We start from the raw sequence: 21556 nt of genomic DNA on the forward strand, positions 1-21556 counted from the left end.
AAACCCTTTCTTCGCAAATACCTGGAGGTGATCATAAAATGGCAGGCTTTTTGATGTATGTGTTGTTCTTTCTACTATAACGCTAAGCTCGAGAAAGAAACAAAAGGAACTTTTCCATGTACCAGAGCAGAGAGAATGAAATCTCCATGTGACATACATAGGAACTGCCACTGCAGCCGTCTTGGGAGGCAGAGGCAGTAGCAGCTGGATGCTTGTGGAAGAGCATGCACTGGAGGGCTGGAGATAAGGCCTGTGGCCTGAGTGAGATGGAAAATGAGGAGTGAGATTTCAATGTAAGACCTGTAAAGAATGATATCCCCAGAAAAGAGAGGTCAAAACTCCGCCTGTACTCATTGGCCCAGGAGGACTATAGGGAAATTGATTTTTTTTTTCTCCCAGTACCAGGAACTGAACTCACGACCTTGCGCTTGCCAGGCAGGCACTGTGCCGCTGAGCTAAATCCCCAGCCCTGGGAAATTGATTCTTGACCCCAACCCTGGATAAAAGGAAAAGTCATAATGAATCAGTACCCCAACTGAAAACTTTCAGGTTTTTAATACAAATTTAGACGAATTATGTAGTGCTAGAAGCTCTGTGTTCAAAAAAAGCAACATAAATTAATTCTTGGTCAGTTATATCCCAGGGTAACCTGCTAGAAATAAATGCACAATCTTTCCTAGTGAGACAAATTGCACAAAAGCCTTTACAACAAAGTCAAGGACTGTGGAGCAGGGGCTATAACTTATTGACAGAGCCTTCACCTAGGAAGCACAAGGCCCTGGGTTCAATTCCCCATACCACAGAAAACAAACAAAAGGACTGCTTAAGAGGAATTCATAATTTTTTAAACTGCAGAAAAAAACAAGGTATTCAGCCACCACGTTGTATTAGGAGATACCACAAACAGGAAGATTAGAATGCCAAGAATCTTCAGTAATCTGAAAGAAACCATAACATAATGTTTTAAGTGATTGAAGAAATCAAAGAAGGTATAGCAGACTGAAAGGAAAAAATATTCTTAATAAAACAGATTTTTTGAAAAATTGAATAGAGCTTTTATATATGAAAAATGTCATTGAAATCTGTCTCAATCACTTTCTCTTCACGGGGACTGAATACCCGATACATACAATTGAAGGGACAAGCAGTGTGGCTCGTGTTTGTAGTCTGTGGTTGGCCAGCTCCACAGCAGAGCAGCACGGTAGGAGGGCACAGTGGAAGAAACTCTGTTCACGTCATAGCAGGCAAAAACACTGAGAAAAGCAGAAAGCCAGGAAGGGAGATACACTCTTCCACATCCTATTCCCAGGGACCTGCCTCTTCCTGCCAGATCCTACCTCTGAACAAGTTGGCTATGTTGCCCCCATGATTCAGTTGCAAAGCCCCACCTATGAGCACATGAGGCTCTTGGAGAACATTCTTTTTTTTTCTTTTAATCAGCACATGTTTGTGGTACATAATGATTACATTCATCCTAGGAAGCGGGTACATAACACATCTTAATTTTCATATCACTTTCCCCTCTTTTCCCTCCCTCCTCCCTCTGTTTCTTGGTGGGGGATATTCTTCATCTAAACCATAACAAAATTAAAAAAAAAAAATCAGTGGGCAGATTAAGTAGGCTAGATACAGAGTTGTACTGCAGTTGTAGATGGATTTTGTCAGTGGACCATCTTTAAAATGCCAAGAGAGGGGAAAAAAAACTGCCAGTGCAGAATTCTTTATCCAGAGAAAATTACCTTCAAAACATGGAAGTAAAATAAAACTCTTTCAAATATTTAAAAAAAAAAAAATACCTGAAAGAATTTGTCATGGGTAGTCCTGCACTAAGAGAAATGTTAAAGGAAGTCCTTCAGGAAGAAAGTGATGTCAAAGGAAAATATGCATTTTTTCAAGAGAATAAAGCATACCAATTAACCATGAGTTTTTTTTCTTATTATAGCATTAGCACAAAACAGAAGTAAGGAGAAATGGAATTATACTGTTGTAAGGTTCTTATACTATATATATAGTGTTATATCTTTTAAGCAAGTAGTTTAATGACTTATACTGTTAACCTTGAAACAACTATTAAAGAAAACATCAAAATGTTAGTTAAAACTAAAGTAAAAATCATAAAATAATTCACATTATTAAAAAGAAGAGAGAAAAAGAATAGAAAATAGAAAACAAATAGCAAGATGGTAGATTTAAGTTTAACAGTGTCAGTAACACATTAAATATAAATGGTTTAAAGCCAAATAAAAGACAGAGACTTTTGGACTGAGGGAAAAAATCAAGACCTAAATATAACCTGCCCACAAGAAGCTTATTTTAAAGATATGAATATAGTAGTTTACAAGTAAAAAAATGATAGATACGTCATAAGAACACTAATCGAAATAAAGCTTGAGTAGTCTTATTAACATCAAAGTAGATTTAAAAGCAAAGAGTGTTACCAAGGACAAAGATTGTTTTACAATGATAAAGGCCCACTGAATGAGAGGAAAGATCGGGCAAATGCAGTAGTGATCTCAATTTCCACCTTAAAAAATAAGAGAAAGCAAATAAACAAAACCTAATCTAAGGAAAAAAGTAAAGATTATAGCAACAATTTATGAAATAGAAGACAGAAAATACAGAAAAGTAAATGAGACCTGAAGCTCATTTTGGAAGATTTTTTTAGAAGTTTAGTAAAAGTAGTAAACCTTCAGCCACACTGAGTTGGAAAAACAATGCATATTCATAAAGTCAGGAAACAGCCAAGTGACATCACTGTAGACACTAGATATATTTAAAGAATTATAAGGAATATTACGAACAATTTCATGTGAATAAATATGTCAAAATGATCAAATCTTTCAAAGACATAAGCTCTATCCAGTCACTCAAGAAGAAATAGATAATCTTGATAGATGTATGTATATTAAAGAAGTTGAAACAAGGAAATCTTCAGGCCCAGAAAGCTTTCTGGTAAATCTTAAGGAACATTCAAGAAGAAACAATACCAACTCTATACAAGTTCTTTTAGAAATTGAATAAAGGATTTCCCAATCCATTCTATGAAATCAGCATTTCTTGATACTGTACTAATTTTATACAGAAATAATATAAAAAAGTATATGCTACCATTCCTCATGAAAATAAATGTAGAAATCCAAAGAAAATTACAGTAAATCAAGTCCAGCAGTATTTGAAAAAGATAATACATTATAATTAAATGAGGTTCATCACAGAAATGCATTGTTGGATTAACATTCAAAAATTAATTAGTGTAGTGATATATGTATACCCATGTATGCAGCACAATTTGTAATAGCTAGATCTTGGAAACAACCCAAGTGCCCATCAGCCAAGGATAAACTGGAGACTTTTATAGGTAAGTGGATACAACTCAAGATCATACTCATAAGCGGAATAAACCAGACACACATGTATAAACATCACATGGTCTCCCTAGTGTGAGAAGCTGAAAGAGTAAATAAGGTCCAAAATGTACAGTAGATATTGTAATATGAGAAGCAACTTCAAAAGGAAAGAGAAGCTGGGATGAGGGAATGGAAAAAAGAAGGAAGGGAAAAGAAAAATATATATATATGTACACACATCACGTAGATATACTACTAAATTCTCTTAGTTTGTTGAAAAGGAAGGTTTATGCTAATACTGCTTGGATAGTTAAATGCTGATACCTTGTACACTGAGTAACTAATTTAAAGATAACCACATTCAGTGTATTAACCATTGTTATCCTCCTATTTTGTTTTGAAATTTGTTTTATTTTCTCTTAAAATAAAAAAATTAGTGGTGCATTCTCAAGATAAATGAAAATATCCTCAAGCGGTATTTGTATACTGATATTTATAGGAGCATTATTCATAGTCCCCACAAGATGTAAACAACCTAAATGTCCTTTGACAGATGATAAACACAATGAGGTATATGCATACAATAGAATATTATTCTACCTTAAAGAAGAAAGAAATTCAGACGCATTCTACAATATGGCTACACTTGAAGATTAATTATGCCAGTCACAAAATTGCCACTCACAGAAGGCTAAGTACGCATATGCGGTGTAGTCATGTTCATAGAAACAAAGATAGAATGATGACTGTCAAGGGCTGGAGGAAAAGGGAAATTAGGAATTAGCAATTTGTGGGTTCAAAATTTGTGCTTGGGAAGACGTGAAAATGCTAGAGAGTGGTAGTAGTGATTGTTACCCAACAGTGTGAATATCCTTAATGCTGTAGTATAGTATTTTATACTTCAGTACAGTGAAAATGTAAATCTTAGGTATATTTTATCACATTAAAGTATTTTTAAGAGATTACATCTGTAAATTTTGCTTAGTTCTGTACCTGAAACATAGTTGGAGGGTTCAATAAATATTAATTCTTGTAATATTAATTCCCTTGTTCCATTCTAAATGGTTTAGGAAGCATTAATTCCTTAAAAATATAGCACTGTTGACAAGAAAATAGAGAAACTAGAACCTTCATCCACTGATGGTGAGAATGCAAAGTTTGTCAGTTCCTCAGAGTTAAACGTAGCTCATTTGTGACACAGCGTTGCTGCTCCTGATAATGTACCTAAGGGAATTACAACTACATACACAAAAGCTTCTCCTCATTCTTAGTAACATTATTCAGAATAGCCTAAGATATATTTACTTACTTATTTGTCCATAAAAAAAGGAATGAAGTTCTAATGCAGGTTCCAGCGTGGGTTAATCTTGAAAACATGCTGAGGTGAAAAAAGCTAGACCAAAAAGGCCACAGATGGCACGACTGCATTTACATGAAATGTCAGAAATCGGAGATTCCTTGGATGAGGACTAGGAATGGAGGAGGGAGGGTTGGGGTTATTGGCCGTCATTTTGAGGTGATGGAAATGTTCTGGAAATGGATGGTGATGATGATTGTGAAACACTGTAAATACTTCAAGCCACTGAATTACACACTCTAAAATTATTAAAGTGGTCAATTTTGTGTTACGTGGATTTTATCTCAGAAAAAAAAAATCAGTGATGCCGAAACCAAAGATGTTACAAGAAAGGAAAACTATAGACCAGTGTCTCTCATAAAAATGGACACAACAGGGGCTGGGGATTTAGCTCAGCGGCACAGTGCCTGCCTGGCAAGCGCAAGGTCGTGAGTTCGATTCCCGGTACTGGAAAAAAAAACAAACAACAACAACAAAAAATGGACACAATAGCCTCAAAAAACAGAAAACAAAAAACTACCAAACCAAATCCAACATAGTACAAAAAGAATTACACAGCATGATCAAACGAGATTTATACCAGCTAGATAACCTGTATCAATATTCAAAACTAACAGGCTGTCAGTCAGTGCTTACTAGAGACAGATTTAGTGCAAGATATAGAAATACGTAAAAATTTTAATGGCTGCCCACAGAATCAGATGTAAGTGAAAAAGGCTGTCTGTGAGTTGCAAATACAGAGGGTCCAGTCAAAAGCCCTGGGGCCCACTGCAGTGTCCTGTGCAAGTCCCTGTTGGCACCCAAAAGATCTGTGCCGGAAGCTGAAGAGTCTGCAGTGGAAGCCAGGAGGTGACGGCCAAGGTGAAGGTGAAGACTGGAGCGCCTCTGAAGAAACAGCAGCAAGCCTTCTTTTTTTTTTCATTTCCGTTTTATACCGTTTTGGAGACAGTCCTCCCTAGGAGGGGTCTTCCACCCCCAGAGCTACGCTGAGCCAATGTAGTTGAACATTTCTTGCTCAAATTGATGCAATCAGTTAACTGTCACAGAAACTAAGGAAGAAGATTCATATATCAATGTAAAAAAAAAAGCATTTGATAAAATCCAATTTGTAATAAAAACTCAGCAAACTAGGAACAGAGAGAAACTGCTTCAGTTTGATTTTTTAAAAAATCTACAAAGTCCTATAGGTGAACCAAGTGTGGTAGTGCATGACTGTAATCTCAGCACTTTGAAGACTGAGACAGGAGGGTCACCATGAGTTTGAGGCCGGCCTGGGCTACTTAGTGAGTTCAAGGCCAGCCTGAACTACAAAGACTCTGTCTCAGAAAAAAGTTCTACATCTAACATCATACTTCATGGTGAGGAAACAAACATGTCTTACCTAAGATCAGGATCAAAGAAGGCAATGATTTCCTCCTCCCTACAGACATTCGGGAAGCCCAACATCAAGCCCATGTTACATGAATTTCTGAAGCTTAGTGATAAGCATTACTTTTGAAGGATTTTTTTTTTTTAATATAAGAATTCTGTCACTTTAGTAAGAGCTGTGCTTTGAGTATTTGAGGCTGGTTCCCCCACCAGCCTCAGGTGTGATCCTCCCTTTGACACACCATGCAAGCCCCTTACCATTTCTAGCCTCTACCTCCTCCGCCACTTGAATACCACTCAGGGCTAAACCTTCTTATCTTTTAGAGTTGCTGTCATCCCCTTGGACTTAGAAAGCAACAGACAAAAGGCCGAAAGACCCATTAGGAGAAAGAGTGAGCTGCTAGGTGCCACTTTCTACTTGAAATAGACTTGGATGCCCTTGGACCCTTAGAGGGTTCACTTTTGGTTACATTGCTGATGGCACTTGAACATGTATGACACACACATGAAATGATCTTAAGACGTTTGTCCAAAATATCATGTCTTTTAAAGACTACGTTTTGATCATGGTGGTAGCCAGTTCCTTGAAAGGCATATTGTGGAGAAGTCATGATATTATTGCATCCTTATCCCCTTGTATTCTCCATGCTTCAAATATTAGACTTTAAAACATGAGGCATTTGTTGAAATGTCTGCTCCTGTGGGTATTCACTGTGGTTCCGACTATATTGTGTGGCAGCTGGTATAAAAAGCCAGCTTGCTAAAGTCAGCTTTGCTGTAAAATCAGAAATCACCCACTTTGCGGGGTCATTACAGTTGAGAGAGAGGGTGCATTTTATTACCTGGTACTTGATAGACACTCAGAAATTGGCAGATGGTATTATTGTCAGTGTCGCTGCATTTATCCCTCTGTACCAGTGATGCTGACCCTGCTAGAGTTTCCCTTGATAATAAACAGCCGGCTATGGCACATGTACCATTGGCTTGCTGTACTGCTCTACTGACTCTGCTTGGTGATCAGCATGGGAAATCTGTGTCTTCTCTGCCATCTTAGCATACTCATGAGTGTGCCTCTGCCCCACCCGACTGCTACCCAAGTGGAAAGGTGTCCGTCTGTTCATTCCAGTCAGCTATATTCAGTGACCACAGACGCCATAACTGCACTGCCTAGAACTATATAATAATAAGAAAGCAAATATCCTCTTAGCTGGTTTCATTTGATAGAAACATGGGACCATGGCCAAATTACTTACCTACATTGTGCCTTACTTTGCCCAGACAAAAAAAGCAAGATAAGCTAGAGGGCGTAGTCTCTTTGAGCTCTAAAATTGTGTAATGCAAGAACTCTTGTATATGAACAACTGTAGGAAATATGCTTTCATTATATAAATAATGACACATAAGGTATGTATTATATACTACATACCTTGACATAAGGAATATTTTATTCTCTTTTCATCATTGTGTCCTTTCTAAGTATTTGATTTTAGTGTTCTGTCAGGCAGTAGTTCTTGGATTGGCACAAGTAGGACACATTGGGAAGCGATAGATCATTTTTTTAAAAAACTCACATAAAAACTCGGGTAGAACTGTCTGCGTGGGCAAACCCTCAGCCATGATGAGAGCCAGGGTTCCGTCCTGTCCCCGACAGCCCACAGTGTCGTCCTTTCCAGGATAGAAGAGGAGCACACATCTGTTTAGGCTGTACTTTCCAGTTTCCCTGAGGATGCTCACTTTATAGATTGTGTTTCTGTCTCTTGGTTTTCAGCGCATCAAAGCAGAGTGACGATGGTCCTGTTTGTGCTGGAGCTGGAGTGGGTGCTGAGCACGGGACAGGACAAGCAGTTCGCCTGGCACTGCTCTGAGAGTGGGCAGCGTCTGGGAGGTTATCGCACCAGCGCCGTGGCCTCAGGCCTGCAGTATCCTTTGCTGAATAGGATTCAGTGGTGGGAACTTAGTTGTTGACTTCTTTGATTTATGAAAATTTAGGGTATGTGCAACTTGAAGTGTTTTTATTATGTATGCTGACTTGCCCTGTGTGATTAAATGTTCATGGAGTATTCTAATGCACAAGTCATCAAGGGTCCCCATGTAAGTTGAGTGAAGTGAAATAACTGCACCTTCAATAATATACCCTGCTGAGCAGGTTGTGGGTCTACTGATCTTTAGACAGAACACAGCCCAGATTTGTGAGCCTCGGCTATCAGAAACAATTATGGTACCATCACCAAAACACAACCTTTGAGTTTTTTGTACACAAGTCATTTACAGATGATAGATGGTAAAATTAAAACATTCCATTGGCACCTGGGAAAAGAATCGATAGATTACTGTTCGCTTCTTAAAAAATTATTGAGAGGTTCCTTTGGCCAGGACCAGATGGGTCAGCTGATATCTGCCTGGTAATGTTCAAGCTTTGTTTCAGGCATGAGACTTTCCCAGGATGTGTAAAGTAATATTCTTATCTCCCGTGTTACCAGGTCCTTGTGCTTAGGTGAGCCCCTGCTAGATGCTGGGCGATCCTCGCTTCTGCCCAGCTGGGCTCCAGCAAGCACAACATCATCTTGTATGTAGTCATGATGGTCGCATTGCGGAGTAAAGCACCCTGGCATTCTTAGTTTTAAAAAATAGAATCTGCACCTTTTGATACTTGAGACAGTAGGAAAACAGATCACTAGAGAAAAACTAGAAACAGATCACTTGCCAGCAAATACAGGAAAAAGCAGTAAGTCTGACATTAATTTTCATCTTTGTATTTATAAAGTGCCTAGTTAGTCAACAGTTCGACAAGGTGCATTGCAGTTTCCTCGTGAACGTGTGGCAGTAGGAACATCTGTGTGTACGTGTACAGGTTAATGTTGCTCTTATTTTTCTCACTGGGAGGAAAAAATAAACTAATAATGACCATTTGGAAAGTTGCAAGAGTGGCAAGTTACCAAGAAGGTCAGCGGCAAGGATGACAAGGAATGGAAAGCAGCATAAACTCCAGAGTTTACTTTCGGAAAGCCAGTTCGGATGTGCATAATTTTTGAATTAAACACATGAATTCTCTTGCCAGCAGATGAATGATTTCTTAGAATGTGAGCTGGATGAGCCCTCAGTCCGTTCCTCTATCTTCAGCTATCCAAGTTGCACTAATGAATTACCATAGACTCAATGGCTTATATACAACGGAAATTTATTTCTTTCTGTGCGGAGGCTGGGAATTCTAAGATGCTGCATCTGGTGAGAGCCTGCTTCCTGGTTTGAGGATGAACATCATCTCACTGTGTCTTCACATAGTGGAAGGGGCGAGGGAGCTCTGGGAGGTGCCTTACAATGGCACTAACTATATTGAGGACTCCCCCCTCGTGACCTAATCACCTCCCGAAATTCTTACATCATAACTAACATCACTTTGGGGATTAGCTTTCAACATATGAATTGAGACGGGCATAAACAATCAGTCTTCCCTACCCTCACCCCACAAAGGTGGTTGCTATCAGTGGTGATAAATGTGTTAACTAATTTGATTGTGCTGATCATTCCACAATCTATACATATATCGAATCAGCATGTTATATACCTCAAATATATACAGTCTTCATTAATTAAATTTTTTTTCAAAAATTCAGTCTTTAACCACCTCATTTTTCAGTTGAGACAGCTGAAGCCCAGAAATAGTCCCTTATCTTCTCTGAGGTCACCCAGCTAGACAGGAAAATCCCCACCAGAACCCGTCTTCTCCCTTGGATACCTCTCCTCCCCGCTGTGCTGCACTGCCTCTTTGAGAACAGACTCGTGGCACCAGTATCGTATAAGATTATAGCTGTGAGTTGCAGAAGTCATCCTCATTTTGTGACTATTTCTTTTGGCCATGCTATATGATTTACCAAGCAGAAAATTATATTATTGCTATCAGAAGGCTCTGTGTGTGTGTGTGTGTGTGTGTGTGTGTGTGTGTGTGTCTAGGCTTCTGTTTCCAGGCTACACGACCATCCATCCCCCTTGCTGTGGAGGCAGAGGGGAGGCAGAGGGAACTGTACCCCTATAGACAGGCCATTGCAGATTTCCCAGATCCCATGAGCCCTGTCTTGCTAGCCCTGTCTTGCTTGCTAGCTTTGGTACCACCATGCCACTCCTTGTTCCTGAGTATTTTTCCAGTGCTAACCCCTGATGGCATGGACATCTCTGCACTTTTACCAGAGGGTTTCAGCCAAGAACCATGTGACTTTTCCAAGGAGCCTTTCTGGGCGTTTGCTAATAGATTGCTCATAGGCAAGCCACTGCAGTATTAGGGTTCACCTGTAGATCTAGCTTTTAAATATGTTCCTCTGCAGGAGCCTCCACACGCACACACCTTTTCTTCCTGCCACCCTGTATTCTTCCAGAGTTTTGTAATTGATGAAAGGAGGAGAAAGGTTTGATGTCACAGTGGAAATGTTCAGAGTGAGAGCATTACCTCTCTTTGTCTTCATGGTGGACAGCTAGTAGTATGGAGTCCTCCACAATAAACAATTCTGTCCATTTATCCAAGTGAAAGAATAAATCAAATTGAATTAGCCTTTTTTTCTTTCAGACCTCTTAGTGGAGAAGTAAATATGCAATAAAAGTAACTGAGACTCAGATACAAAGGAAGACAAACAGATCAACCAGTTCACAATTAAAACTACCAATTTCTGAATATCCTGAAAGTATTTGGTTATTTCACTATAGAGCTCAAGCCTGAAGTATTACATGACCCCTAACAATAAGAATAACAATAATAAAAAGAGAGGAAAAGGGAAAAAGTGTCTTATATCTGAAGTCCCTCAGAATTCATGAAATGCCTTTATATACATTACTTCTTTCACTATCAAAGCAGTAAAATGTAGTAAAAATGAAATAACCTAACTTTCTATTCATATATAGTAACCAAGGCCCATTGAGGCTCAGAAGCTTGAAGCCACAAGGAAAACCTGGCAAAAGTAGGACTAGAACTTGAGTATTAAAATGTTTTGACTGGTCCTCTGCACAAGTAGATTGGTGGTATGTCCCGAAGGCCCTGTGGCAGGTTGGTAGTAGAAAATAGGAGTAAATGTTTCTCTTCCCTACTTCACTTGCTTTACTTTACAAAAGTGAAGGCCTTATCTCATCTCCTTGGTTAATATCTTTTTAGTTACCCACGTTTTGATCATATTTTTTTATGTTTCCACAAAAGTAATTCAGATACTCTTTAATTTTAGGATTTTTCTTCAAAATTAGATATTTCCAAAATGTCATCCTATACTGTGAAATGTCTTTCCACTGAATGTAATCACTTAGATTTATTTCTAGTCAGGTAAAGAGATCTGAAAGGGTATTGAGATTATCTTTTTCATATCATATTTAATGTCAATCTCTCTGGCCTTGAGGTTTTACTATCATTTTATTTCAACCCTCCAAGTAGCTTTTGTTGAATTGTTATTTTTAGAGGATACTGTAATTTACTTGCAATTTTTAAAAGACTGTTGAGTCCCGGATTGAATCAGGTTCTTTATCTTTGTTCTTATAATTAATCAAGATAAATTTCAGATGATTTTTTTCCTTATAAATGTTGGTATTAAACTACATATGTCTGATAACTTGTTAGAAAAATATAACTTTTTATGTCTTATTCTATAATTTGTTTTAATTTTTATTATGAAAAATTTCAAAAAATGCACCAAACTGGAGAAAATACTATAATAGGTGCTCATATACCTGTCAACCATGTCTACTGTTTCTTCTATTCCTTTTTTGCTAGAGTATTTTAAAGCAAAGTCCATACCTTAGTGTGTCTCATCCTTACCTACCTCATTGTGCACCTCTAAAATACATAAATCGTTTTTCAGTAACCACAATGCTGTTATTACACCGGGAAATTAGTAGTCGTTGACTGTTGTTGAACACTCAGTCCATTTTGAAATTTTGCTATTGTTTTGTGAGTGAGTTTTTGCAGTGGATGTGTTTGAAATGGAGTGTAGAAAAGATCCGTACTACATATAGTTACACTTTGTTGAGCTTTACCTGTTTATCCATTCCTTTATGGGCAGCCATTTTGTTGGATCATCGGTGTTCCCTTTTCTAAATATTAGTGCATACACACACACACACACACACACACTTGTTTCCCTCCCTTTATTACATAAAGGTAGCACAGCTCATAAATTTTCGTGATTGTTGGCTTCCCCATGTACACACACTTAATAATCTCTCTTGATAATAACTCCATGTTGATGTACAAAAGTCTTCTTTTTCAGGTGCATACTATTCTATTGTGTTGGTGTAGCATAGTCAACTCAAAAGTCCCCTACTGATGCACTTGTGGTCTATTTTCAAAATTTAGCTATTGAAACAATGCAAAATAAATAGCCTTGGACATGTGTATTTCTCTAGAAATAGGATTAGTACATGCTGTTGACCAAAACTGCCCATTAGGACTTAGTACTTAGAGTTTTAATGAGGGCTGGTCATGTAGGCAGTTTCCCCTGGCGTGTACAAAATCCTAGACTCCCACAGGGATGCAGGTACTCAGCATAAGCCTTATTGTTTGTATACATAAAGCAAGGTGAGACATTATTATCCTGAATGGTGGAACCCTCCAGAAATTCAGGTTCCCAGACACTAGGCCAGCTTTGTAAGCATCCTTGCCAAGGAGAACAGCCAGGCTAGCCATGTTAAATTGTTTATCTTTCTTTCTTTCTTTCTTTCTTTCTTTCTTTCTTTCTTTCTTTCTTTCTTTCCTTCTTTCTTTTTGCATAGCACCATTTTCATTTCCTCTTGAACTGTCCATTCATAGTCCAAATTTTGCCCATTTCCTACTAGATTTATGATCTTTTTCACCTTAATTGCTTTTTTTTTATTTTTAGTATTAAGAATCTGGACCCTTTGTGGCATAAGCTGAAAAAAAATCTTGTTTTCCATTTTGTCTTTTGGCTTTCCCTATAGTATTTGTTGTTTGTGGTTTTGGTATACCGTTTCCATTCCAACTTAAAAAAAAAAAAAATTCACTTCTCTAGAACTTACATGCTTTCCTCCTCCTGCTTCTCCTCCCCGTCCTCCTCATTGCTGCTTGTCCTGAGGATCAGACCCAGGAGTTGCATGTGTTATTCAAGTGCCCTAACACTGAGCTACCTGCGTTTTCATTTCCTATATGTAAATCCCTATTTTACTTGGAATTTACTCAAGTACACAATATGAAATACAGATCCCAATTTTTTCCCCAAGTAGCCATCTAGTTTGTGCCAACAGCACTTTTTAAATCCATCTTTTGTACTCATTTGAAGAGCTACCTTTGCCAGATACGTACTAGGTTTCTGTGTGCTTTGTGGTCTATTTCTAGATTTTACATTCTTCTCTATTAGTGTATGTACTTGCACCAATACCATACTTTTAAGTAAAGAAACTTTTAACATGTTTTATCATCTCATATGGTAGCTTCCCTTGCTCCATACCATGTTATTCTTATTTTCAAAGTATTCTTGGCCCTTCTTGCTTATTCATTTTTCCTTTTGACCTTTGGAATGCACACACCAGCGTTAGAAACACTGTTCATGCTTTATTGGGATTATATTAAGTTTATGAATTAATGTACTAAGAAGTGACATCTTAGTCATATTGACGCTTAGTGTCCAATAATACGGTGTGGCCTTTATTTTCTTAAACCTATCTTTGTATCTTTTAGCACTTTCTTCAAATTCTCCTACTGTGGGATTTGCACATTTGTTACATTTTTGCTGTTTTCTTTCGTATTGTAAATCTTCCCCTTCAATTTTAAGAAACAATCCTTAATGCTTACATGACAGATTTGATATTGAAACCCGGCATGTGTTTATCGGTGACCACTCAGGCCAAGTAACAATCCTCAAACTGGAGCAAGAGAGCTGCACACTGGTCACAACGTTCAGAGGACACACAGGTAGGGTTCAAACCAGAATCACGGTGCGCTGACATCGCAGTGCACTTTTGCTCACTATGTGTTCTGATGTTCAGGTGAAATGTTCTTAAAGTGGCAAAATATAGCTTGTGCTTGTGCAAAGATACAGGTGGCATACTTAACTGATTTCAGAATGGCTCAGTAAGAAATGATGTCAACAGTTTTTTCTCTAAACTGGAGATGGTGGTACGTGCCTGTAATCCCAGTACTAAGGAAGGCTGAGGCAGGAGGAGTGCAAGTTCTAGTGTCACCCAGGCAATTTAGTGAGACTCTGTCTCAAAATTTAAAAAGGGCCAGGGATGTAACTCAGTGATAGAATGCCCCTGGGCCCAATCCCCAGTACTGAAAAAACAAAGAAACAAACAACTCCATAATCCAGACAAAAGAGGAACCAATCTGTTTTGAAAATGTTAATGATTTAGTTCTTTTTAGATTGCACTAGAGAAAGCCAGTGGGCATATGTTAATGGGACATTATTGCAGCGTGTGGTAACTGTTCAAACTCCAGAAGGCCAAAAGGACAGCTGCCTGGGTCTGTCGTCATTGTTGGAGTGAAAAGATGTTGTGCAAGAGTGATTTCCACATCTGAAACAAATGAAAAATACGCTCGTCATGGGTAGCTACAGTACATGAAAAAGGACAAGTTCGTATTCCCTTCCATTTGAGCCCTTGTCAGTTTTTGACCCAAGATCTGCTTTATATTACTGATCTGTTTAGGGTCATTTAAGCAAAGTGATGTAAAATAAGCATTCTTAGCTTTTGAAAGACCTGGGTACAAGGTGATGATTAACCGGTACTTTGCGCACGTGGCACTGACTAAGGAAAATGTTACTCAAAGGGTACTAACCGTTACCTGTCTTCACGGTCCTTCATGGGCGCTTTGTTTTCTGCAGACCACCGATCCATCATGCGGTGCAGCACAGGGTGATACTCAGGCTGTATGCCATGTAGGAACCAAAGCAGGGGAGCAGGATGCTGAATTGGATAGTCCCAATGCAATCCTAAGAGAGTTCCAACAGGACAGAGATAGAATTCTGGGGTAAGAAGCATGCAGAAAAGGAAAAATTAAATCCCAGGGAAAAGATTCATAAAAGATCACTTTAATGATCTGTGCCTTTAGGAAGAATTCATAGAAACCTTCCCTGTGGGTAGGAACCCAGTCTTTCCTCACTGTGTTTATTTTTAGACAACTCTACCTTGGCCAAGCCTGGGCCTGAAAAGGGCCGCAATTGTCTCACCTAAGAAATCTTTAAAATTCTGTGTTTCACTGTTGACTTAATCTCCTCATCTTTCAGTTGCCTAAATTCTTCTTCCCCGGCTGAACTCCATCTTCTGTCCTCCCGTTTCCCCGTTGTTTTGGCCCTAGTGTTCCCTCTCCTCCCAGTGCGTGTCATGTCAGCATCTCTGATCAGGAGTCTTGGTGCAGCTCGGAGTCTGAGATTCAGGCTCACTCCGTCTGCCTTCTCTCCGTGTGTCCCCAGCTGCTGTGTCTGTAAGTCGTGCTTCCATGAGACTTTGACCAGCATCATCATTTCAGGGACTCAGAGTTGCCTCGTAACCCCTCCACCTGTGCTTAGTACGCTCCTTCGCCAGTCCCCAGCTGCTGCCTCCAAAGCTACCAGCTTTATTTTTTAAAATGTTTTATTTCTTGCCAGGCATGGTGGGATACGTATGTAACTGTAGCTACTCAGGAAGCTGAGGCAGGAAACTTCAGCCAGCCTGGGTAACTTAGCAAGATCCTGTCTCAAAATAAAAAATAAAAAGGGCAACTGGGCATGGTGGCACACGCCTGTAATCCCAGCACTCGGGAGGATGAGGCAGAAGGATTGTTGCGAGTTGGAGACCAGCCTGGGCTACAAAGGGAGCTCAAGGCCAGCCTGAACTGCATAGTAAGACACTGTCTCAAAAAGACTAAATAAATAAATAAATAAATAAATAATTTTTTTAGAAGAGCAAGGAACACTGGGCGTGGTGGCGCATGCCTATAATCCCAGCATTTGGGTGGCTGAGGCAGGAGGATCACCATGAGTTGGAGGCCAGTCTGGTTCAAGGCCAGCCTGAACTACAGTAGTGAGACCCTATCTCAAGTGGGGGCAGGGTCGGAACACAGCTCAGTGGTAGAATGCCCCTGGCTTCAATCCCTAGTATCACTTAAAAATGTTCTGGCCCATTCTATGTTCTCCTACCCAAACAATCTTTTTCTCTGTCCCTTCCACATCTCAGTGCAGGAACCACCTTCCTCTGACCCCAGCTAATTCTGCTCAAAATAGATTCCATTTGTCTCCTTGTTGACTAGCTGATTCTTCTCAGTTTATTCACAGGCTTAAATTTCTTACCTCCCTGTTGAGAACAAAAACCAAAATCATCTCAATCCTGTGTCCTATGGCGACAGTTCCTAGGCTACCTTAAAAAAAGTGTAAAATGTGCAAAACATGAAATTTGCCATTGCAGCCATTTTTAAAAGCCTGTTCTGTGGCATTAAGTATATTCACATTGTGAATTTGTGCGTTTTGTAGAGCCATAGGCGCCGTGTTTCATCACAGCACATTTTTCGTCTTGTGAAACTGCAACTCTCTGCCTTGGGCAGGACCATACCCTCTGTCCCTGGCCCCTGGCAGCCGCCCTTCTGCTTCCTGTTGCCGTGAATCTGACTGCTCTGGGTCCGTCCTATGAGTGGACTCATACGGTACTTACCCACTTGTAACTGGCTTACTTCGCTCTGCAGCCATTTCTTGAAGGTTCTTTCAGACCATAGCAAGCAGATGCTCCTTAGACGAGTAAGACTTTCCCACCGTTTCAGGCCTCACCTCCCACTTGCCGTCAGTACCCTGCAGTCTCGGTTGTGTCTGCTGCCCTACTTGACTTGCTCTCCCCAAGGTGACCAGTGGCCTGCCGGGACACATTTGAAACTTTGTCACACTCAGCCTTTCAGTAGCATTTGACATTGTGACCACTCTTTCTGTCCCTGCCCTCCTTTTGCTTCTGTGAAATGCCTCTCCCAGTTTTCCTTGCGCGCCTCCCCTGCTGCTTCTCAGAGGAGCCACGTGTCCTCTGCATCCTCTTCTCCTTGCACTCTGTGCTCTCCGTGGTGGAGCTCAGCTGCTCCCTCTGTCACAGAAGTGAAAGGCACAGTCACTGTTCGCAAACTCTTACAGCCCCGTGAGACGTGTGCTGCACTGTAATAATGACATGCAGCAAAGGCAGAGGAAGCAAGCGCCGAGCTCTTCTAGGAACCCAGAGTGGTGGATTTGCTTGGAAGGAGACAGGAAGCAGTCGGGAACGTTCCCGTGGGAGGTGCTGTTTGACCTGCACAGAAGCGGGAAGAGCAGGCCAGGTGGAGGAAATCAGCGTGATTCAAGTCACACGGAAACACGCAAGGCCACGGCAGTCCTGGGCACTGCTCTGTGTCTCTCAGCAGTCTCTGTCTGTCTCGGTCTCGGTCTGTCTCTGTCTCTCTCTCAGTTAGAACCCTAGGCAGGAGGAAGGAGGAGGGAGTGGCGGGGCAGCCACCTAATAAAGGAAGCAAGAGTCACGTCAGACCCTGGAGGCTGAACTCAGCCATTATTATGAAGTCTGTGAGAAACTATTGAAGAGTTGGAAGCAAAGAAGTTAGCCTGAGCAGACCGGAAAAGATTGCTCTGTGGTAATGAGTGTGCTTCAAAAGCTAATAGGAAACTATCCCTTGAAATGGGATGCTAGCGATGGGAAAGCAAGGAGGAACATGTAGAAGGTTGCAAAAAAAAATCACGATTAGTGCTGAGGATGTGGCCCTGCGACGTAGTGGTACCTAATGTGGACAAGGTCCCAGGCACCATCCCCCGTGCTGATACGTACCATGTATATGCAGAGAGCTAGCTCAGCAGGTGGGCACAGCTCTCTGTCTGTCTCAGCAGTCTCTGTCCCTGTCTGTCTCTGTCCGTCTCGATCCCTCCCACCGTCCCTCTCAGACAGTCCCCAGATTTGATTTCGGCAGAAGTGGCTTTTGGCCTGCCCCTTAACTCTTTAGGAATCCTGAGTTCTGTGTTACTAAGGGCTAAGGAGCTACTTCACACCGTTATTTTGTCAGCCAGATGTGATTCAGAGGCCTCATGTTTTGCAGGCTTGTTCTGATATTACTTTGCAGTGGGTCTTATCTTTCTCAAGGAGCTGAAAGCATTTTCATCATGAAATATCTTTGAGGCAGATAGGACATGACTCAGGAAGGTCACTAGCACAAAGCCGGGTGAAGCAGTGAAATTCTTGTATTTAACTGTTGCCATTCCTAGAGAATATTATCTACCCACCTAGAATTTGGCTGCAGCTCAGCTTGTTCATTGAAAGATTCAGCAAGGACACGAAAAGATTCCGTGATCATTCAAACGTATTGTTAAGTTTTTCCTGTGTCTCATTCTGGGCCCTGGGTTCCCAACCCAGCCAGACACAATGCTAGGAAAGGAGTTTTTGTAGAGGCGAAACAAAGACCCTAAAGTAAACTCATGTCCATTAAATACTGGTCTGGGGGGGTCTCATCAACCAGATCCAAATGCAGACGCAGATAAGCCTTGGTATGCGGGTAGAGCCATCACTCTTACCCTGCCACTGTCCTGTAATACAGAGGGCCATACCAAAGTGTGGGTTAGTCATGGAATCAGCCTAACAGTCATTCCTGGAGGCCAAAACAACTTCTCCTAATCTGTAGGGATTTAGGAAATTCGTTTTATGTTCCTGTGCTCCCTCTGCTGGTTTTCTTTCTGGAGCTAGATGCCATGTCTCATGGCTCTTTGCTATCTTGGAGAAATTAGAATGTATTTGTACTAGAAGCCATAAACTCATTTGAATGAAATAAGGAAAGTTTTATTTGACCACTGGAAATTAACAGCATCAATAAGATCTTTTTTTAATTTCAAATAATTTTTTATTAATAGGAACATATTGAAAACAGGAGGGCTTGACTGTAAATCTGCCAAAGCATTGTAATTAATGAAAAATTAAATGCAGCCTTATTCATTATCTGTTAGGACAGTTATCAGAAGGAACAGTATTAACTAAACAAAAATAACTACACAAACCAATAAAGTTCGGGGCACATCTGCAAGTTCACATAATTAAATTAAGAACCTTAATAGTTGTTTACAATGGAGGCTTGTACACAAATGCAGTTAATATGCAGAGCAGGTCAGCAGATGCAACTACCCATCAATTCAGTCAAGTAAACAAACGCGATCTGGGCCTTACTCAGCTTCCGTCCACTGTGGAATACACATTGGGCCACTGATTACAGACGTTACTCAGATAGCAAGTGCTGTGAAGGCCTTAATGCCACACCCAGGCCACTCAGAGGTAGATAACAAGAGGCCCTCCCTGCTCAAAGGGAGGCTTCCCAAGGTGGAAGAGTATTAAGGAGAAAGAGCGGTAGCCTAGAGGCGGAGCACATTCAGCTTCACATAAGCCCCTGGTGCCACTTCAACCTAGAGCAAAAGGTAGTGACTGAGATGTTAAGAAGCAAAGGCTTTTATTTAAGAGACTCGGAGGCTGAGCACTGAGCTAGGCTGTCCTCTAGTCACGTGTTAGCCTGTCTGCCTGCTCCTGAGGCTGTGATGCCAGGCTGTGAGCTGATCACACTAGGAAAGGCGTACCCTACAGAGAGCCTTTCCCAGTCCTTGTCACAGCCCAGGAAGTTTATATTTGTAATCCCATGAAAAGTTGTTGGAATTGTGTTGAGTTAATTCCAGTCTACCACTCTCAGTGCCACCCATGGTGAGAATAAGACACTAAGACATACTTGTAGGTATGGGGAGCCAGGAGAACCTAAGTGCAGGTGTTATGATGGCTAACTGGAACAAAGGCCTCAGCCTAGGGCCGAACCTGGGTTGTATTCATTTGTGAAGAAGGGCGTGGCTTGAGGATGAGTGTGAGAACTGAGGGAAGTAGGTGAGGGCCATGAGCTGGGCTAGGCAGGAGGCCTGAAATCACCTCTGAGAGGAGGATATGCAGAAGAGTAATCTGCGTAACACAACTGAGATAGTATGTAATGTTTTGAGGTCAGTGCTTCAGCTCTGATGTGTAACCTTTCAAGCGCCAGGAAGTCATAGCCTCTATCCCGAGCTGAATCCCAGCCAGACACCTTTACAGCCGATAACCTTTACAGTCCCCCCAACCCACACCGTACACCCACGTATCTACAAAGGCTCCGTCGTGAGACACAGTATTTCCATGCTGGTTCTGACAGGATGGAGAGCCCCTCCAAGGAAGTCTTCGATTTGGTTATATCTTTGTAGCGATTCTTTCTGCCAGTGCCCACCATTATTTACATCTGATGTGATGGAAAACCTGAGCTACCCATTTTGCATGTTTTGTGGGGGGAAAGCACTTTTCTTTTATCTGTCCTCCTAATCTTAGTGTTTTCTAGTAAAGTAAGACCAGCTCAGAGATTGTCCTTGAGGTGAGTGTTCCCTGACTAAAAGCAGAATAGAAGGCATCACCACATCAACAACCCTAGTCAGCCAGCAAAGGGTTGTCATACCTGCTTTGTCTGCTAGGAACGAGGACAAGGACATTGGCTTACATTTTCACTCCTTCGTTCAATTATTTGCTCTTTTGTACATGCTTCTTGAGTACCTGCTGTAGGCCAGGGAGAATTCTCAGCACTGGAGATGCTGCAGTGACTTCCAGAAGCTTCTACTAGAGCAGTAGACAGCCAGTTTGGAAAAACACAAGTAAAACCAGTAAGGAGGAGAATAATGAGAGTAGTGAAGGGAGGTGTCTCTGGGGAAGCAGCACTGAGGCGGGGACTTGCGAGGGTTTCTGTGGTTTTTATTCATCTGCTCCTTCCTCAGTCAGCAGACAGCGCTGGGGGCTGTGCACCGCCGCTCTGCTGCCGTGGGGTAGAGGGTGGTGGAAGGCAGTGAGGCCTGGGAGCCATAGGAGGGGATCAGCCACGTCAGCCCCAGGGAGGTATGGTTTTTTTTTTTTTTTTTTTTGGTTTTTCTCCGGTACCGGGAACCGAACTCACGACCTTGCGCTTGCCAGGCAGGCGCTTTTGCCGCTGAGCTAAATCCCCAGCCCGAGGTATGGTTTTTATTACATGAACAGAACGCTGTGCAGGTACTGGAAGCAGCTAGGACACATGAGCCAGAATAGTGAGTTTTCTTTTTCCTTTTGGTCTTAAAAATATCTTCTGAGACAATTACGAGAGAAATTTCTCTAAAAGATTTTAAACACTTCATTCAAACAAATTGATCATCTAGCTTTTTTAAATATCAGATTCCAACAAATCAGCTATTTTATATTCTTCTTGAAATGTAATATTTTTCAGTAATGTAAACAATGAGTATTTCTGAAATTCACAAGCATTGAGAGGTTCTGTGCTCATCTTATAGGAAAAAACTTACTGCTCTCTTTACACAAGGAGTTTGATATCAGGGCAGTACCATAGAAGAAAACTTGTCATAATATTTTGTAGCCATACCAGTAGAATAATGCCAATAGCCAATATATGTACAGCACACTGTAGCTTACAGAGTGGGCCTATGTGATTAATCTGATTCTCACCAGTCTTACGCAGCAGGTAATGGTTAGTTTGATCTCCTCA

At 40.9% G+C, this 21556-nt stretch overlaps 1 protein-coding gene and 1 long non-coding RNA gene across 9 annotated transcripts in view; one reads left to right on the plus strand and one right to left on the minus strand.

The window, feature by feature from the left end:
• Positions 1 to 21556, plus strand: part of Wdfy2 (WD repeat and FYVE domain containing 2) — a 277243-nt gene that overhangs the window by 205622 nt on the left and 50065 nt on the right. For all 7 annotated transcript variants that reach the window (XR_261449.2, XM_013515763.1, XM_013515761.1 and 4 more), the window contains 2 exons: positions 7841 to 7991; positions 13857 to 13969. Coding sequence is in view for 6 of the 7 variants with exons in the window: in XM_013515763.1 (XP_013371217.1) it covers positions 7841 to 7991; positions 13857 to 13969 (264 nt within the window). In the remaining variant the exon portion in view is untranslated. The remainder of the gene's footprint in view (positions 1 to 7840; positions 7992 to 13856; positions 13970 to 21556) is intronic.
• On the minus strand, positions 14345 to 17410 carry LOC102029891. 2 transcript variants are annotated; one of them, XR_261448.2, is made up of 3 exons: positions 16681 to 17410; positions 14834 to 14987; positions 14345 to 14571 (listed from the first exon to the last, which is right to left on the minus strand). It is a non-coding gene; the product is annotated as an uncharacterized LOC102029891 (long non-coding RNA). The 2 variants fall into 2 exon arrangements; XR_261447.2 differs by having other exon boundaries at positions 14351 to 14571; positions 14840 to 14987.

The sequence above is a fragment of the Chinchilla lanigera genome, unplaced genomic scaffold (assembly GCF_000276665.1).
Source record: "Chinchilla lanigera isolate Chin_1 unplaced genomic scaffold, ChiLan1.0 scaffold00030, whole genome shotgun sequence".
Classification (NCBI taxonomy): Eukaryota; Metazoa; Chordata; class Mammalia; order Rodentia; family Chinchillidae; genus Chinchilla; species Chinchilla lanigera.